The sequence below is a fragment of the Morone saxatilis genome, unplaced genomic scaffold (assembly GCF_004916995.1).
Source record: "Morone saxatilis isolate NCDOM2014 unplaced genomic scaffold, NCSU_SB_2.0 Contig1, whole genome shotgun sequence".
NCBI classification, from domain to species: Eukaryota; Metazoa; Chordata; class Actinopteri; family Moronidae; genus Morone; species Morone saxatilis.
In genome coordinates, this window is record NW_023339651.1 from 15619112 (window position 1) to 15622020 (window position 2909).

At 39.5% G+C, this 2909-nt stretch overlaps 1 protein-coding gene across 2 annotated transcripts in view; it reads right to left on the reverse strand.

Moving 5' to 3' along the window:
* Positions 1–829: 829 nt before the first annotated feature.
* vps35l (VPS35 endosomal protein sorting factor like) overlaps positions 830–2909 on the reverse strand; it is a 10774-nt gene continuing 8694 nt past the window's right edge. Inside the window, exons 28-30 of one of the 2 annotated variants that reach the window (XM_035661706.1) lie at positions 2475–2593; positions 2150–2296; positions 830–2015 (exon numbers count right to left, since the gene is read on the reverse strand). In XM_035661706.1, the coding sequence (XP_035517599.1) occupies positions 1917–2015; positions 2150–2296; positions 2475–2593 (365 nt within the window). In that variant the 3' untranslated portion in view covers positions 830–1916. Of the gene's footprint in view, positions 2016–2149; positions 2300–2474; positions 2594–2909 lie in introns of both variants that reach the window. The other variant, XM_035661699.1, reaches the window with a different exon arrangement.

Here is a 2909-nt window from a genome sequence, read left to right on the forward strand (position 1 = left end):
TTTAAGGGGTCAGACCCCCCCCCCCCTCCTGAAGTAAATTTTCAGTTAAATACTAGGAAAGTCCAGAGGTCTTCCAATGTAGAGTAATGTTTATTTACTTCTATGTAATTATCTGTGTGGGATGGTAGAACACCAAAATGGCCAATATTAAATAATAGTAATGAAATCATTTTAATGAATCAATTCATTAAAATACATAAATTAACTAATATGTAGGCTCATTTTGGGGTAATATTACTTTTAAGTTTGCATTATTTTACTACTTTATTTACATGATCATTTGTTTCATTGTTTGATAAAATGCTGGTTTAATATTGGCCATTGTGGAGCGCCATATGGGACTGGCTGGCTCAATGTCGTAGTGCTACAGTGAGACAGATAGAATAGTGTAGAGTTGTCAGTGTACAAGCTCTGCTGTGGTTGCATCTATCTAACGTTGAAGATACCGAGAAAGAGACCAATGATGTGACAGACGAAGAGTTAACAACAGTGCTTTAGAGATTGAGGAGAAAAACCTATAATTAAACTGCAAACAAATATTTAAATGACTCAGCTTTAACAGTATTGTGTTTGTTATTAGAAAGTCCCATTTCTGAAAGAGGATTGTCTGCAGACCTCCCAGTTAAACCACTGAGGTCGACCAGCTAAAGGGAAATCAAGGCAAAATTGACTTTTAGGTTCCTCAACACAACACATTTTCCAAAGAGGTCAGTCAGTTATACAGTACCACAGAACACGCTCTACTACTCATATCACTATTTAGTATCACCGTTTAGTTTGACATGCCGGGAGATTTTTATTTGCTAACCTGAAGGTCAGTTTTGTTGGAATTCTCCTGTTTAATTATCTTGCCGTAAAAAAAAAAAAAGGTGTGTGACCAAAGGCCTATCTGTGTCAGAGAACATCATTACAGCTGTTTGCTTTTGTTTTTGATCATCGTTTTTCTTTCAGAACTAAAGGGGAGTGTTTGCCTTTTCGATGATTCACTAATTGAGTAAATAAACTACAACTGAGAAGAGTTTGAGAATGTCTTGAAACAAATGTTGTCCTGTCCCCTTTTTATTGCATCATTTAAAAACAGTTGGTACATGGGGTAATGGGAAAGAAAAGCAAAATTGTCATTTTTAACGCACGATTTAAAAAAAAAAACCTTATCCAGGAAGCAGTCGGTATCAATCAGAACGACAGGTTAAAAACAGATTCATACTCATGATCAGTATTTAAATACAGATGAATATTTATTTCTTCAAATGCATGAAGAGGACAACTTGTTGAAACACTATTGTTAAACTAATACTATAAGTTGTATGCATGATGCTAGATTATGTTGCAATACAGAACAGTTGTGAAAGTTCAGTCGTACGTTTTTTTTTTTTGTTAAAGGTGCAAGGACACACGGCAGGTAACAACACAAGACATGATGCTTATTGGCTTGTTGGTCCTCTTTTTGTATTAAAGTCACTGCCTGCGATTAAACAGAGCAGAAAACATGAGAGAAATGTAGTTTTTCTTCCTTTTTTAGACTTCGCATCATTCATTTAAGGGTTTTGTGGCTTACTTTATTGAATGTACCGCCACATTTTGACACTGAATAAGAGAACTTAACAAAACCTGAGATAATTATACTTTAATTAAGCTTGGAAATGGCAAAAACAGGGAATTTTGGCCCAAGAACAGCTTTGTGTAACTTCAGTCTACAAGTATCAATATGGTTTTTTTTCACATTGGTCCACACTAAATATTCAGTGCCAAAATGTAAAATTAAGTATCCAAAGTGCTTTTTTAACCACCCACACCCCTTCAAATACTCCCAATATCCTCCCACAAAATACATTAAGGCATTCTGTCTTCTTCTCTGTGCTTCTCGGTATCTTTTATTTACACAAACATTTTACAAAGGTCGCTGAGGTCAAGGTTCAGGTGCGAGACTGCAGTGCCAGCCTCTGGACCGTGTCTGTCAGGTGAGTCATGTCGTGCTGCTGAGCCTGGTGTTTGATGTACTCCAGAGTCCGAACCTGGCAGCGAGACACGACACAGGAAGTCACTGAGGCTGCACACGAAGCGCGTTAAAGAACGTAATCTGAACTGAGGACAGCAAACATTTTAGGAAATTATGGGTAGAGAGCAGGGTGAATGTGTGTGAACTCACTGAGATACGGGTCTCGCAGTATCCGTGTTTGTGGCTGAGGTTCCACAGGTTGACGGCCAGCTGGCTCAGCTTGTTGTTCCTCAGGTCACCGTGGGCCAGCAGGACACCGAACAGGGAAAAGGCCAGAGCGCCTTGACGCCTTGTGCTCTGCTGCAAAGGAGGCAAGAAGAACGATGTACTGATGTACACTGACACCTTGACAACATACAGTTGAGTCACGTTTAGCTTGTGAGGAAACTGCAGTGCGGCTTTAGCAAATAAAAAAGCCACAAGAGGAGAAAACACTGCAGTCTTGCTGGCGGCAGTGAGCCGGTTTCTGCCTCACCTCGTCCCGTCCGAGTGCCTTCAGGTGGTCCAGGATCTGTCCGATCAGGGTCTCGCACAGCTTGTTGATCTCTGATAGAAACTTGGGGTCTCCTCCATAAAGTGTCTCATTGGAGTCCACTGGGATCAGAAAAAAAATAAAAATACTCACATAAATTCTCCCTCTATTCCTCCCTCGTTCCCTCTATGAACCACTACAACTTGTAAAAAGATAAAAAGAGCCTCTTCATGCAACGCTTGGTAATCTAGATGTATACAGAAACTAACCCTGGGGTAATCATGAAAAAGATTAAGGAGTTCTATTATCTCAATTTTGACAAAATCATGGATTTTGTGTTGCAAAAATAAGAGCTCACCTGGATTTGTCTTCAAGAAAGAACTAAAACAAACGTCCAGTAATTTGGATTTCAGTGTATCGCGTGTGTGTGTGTGTGTG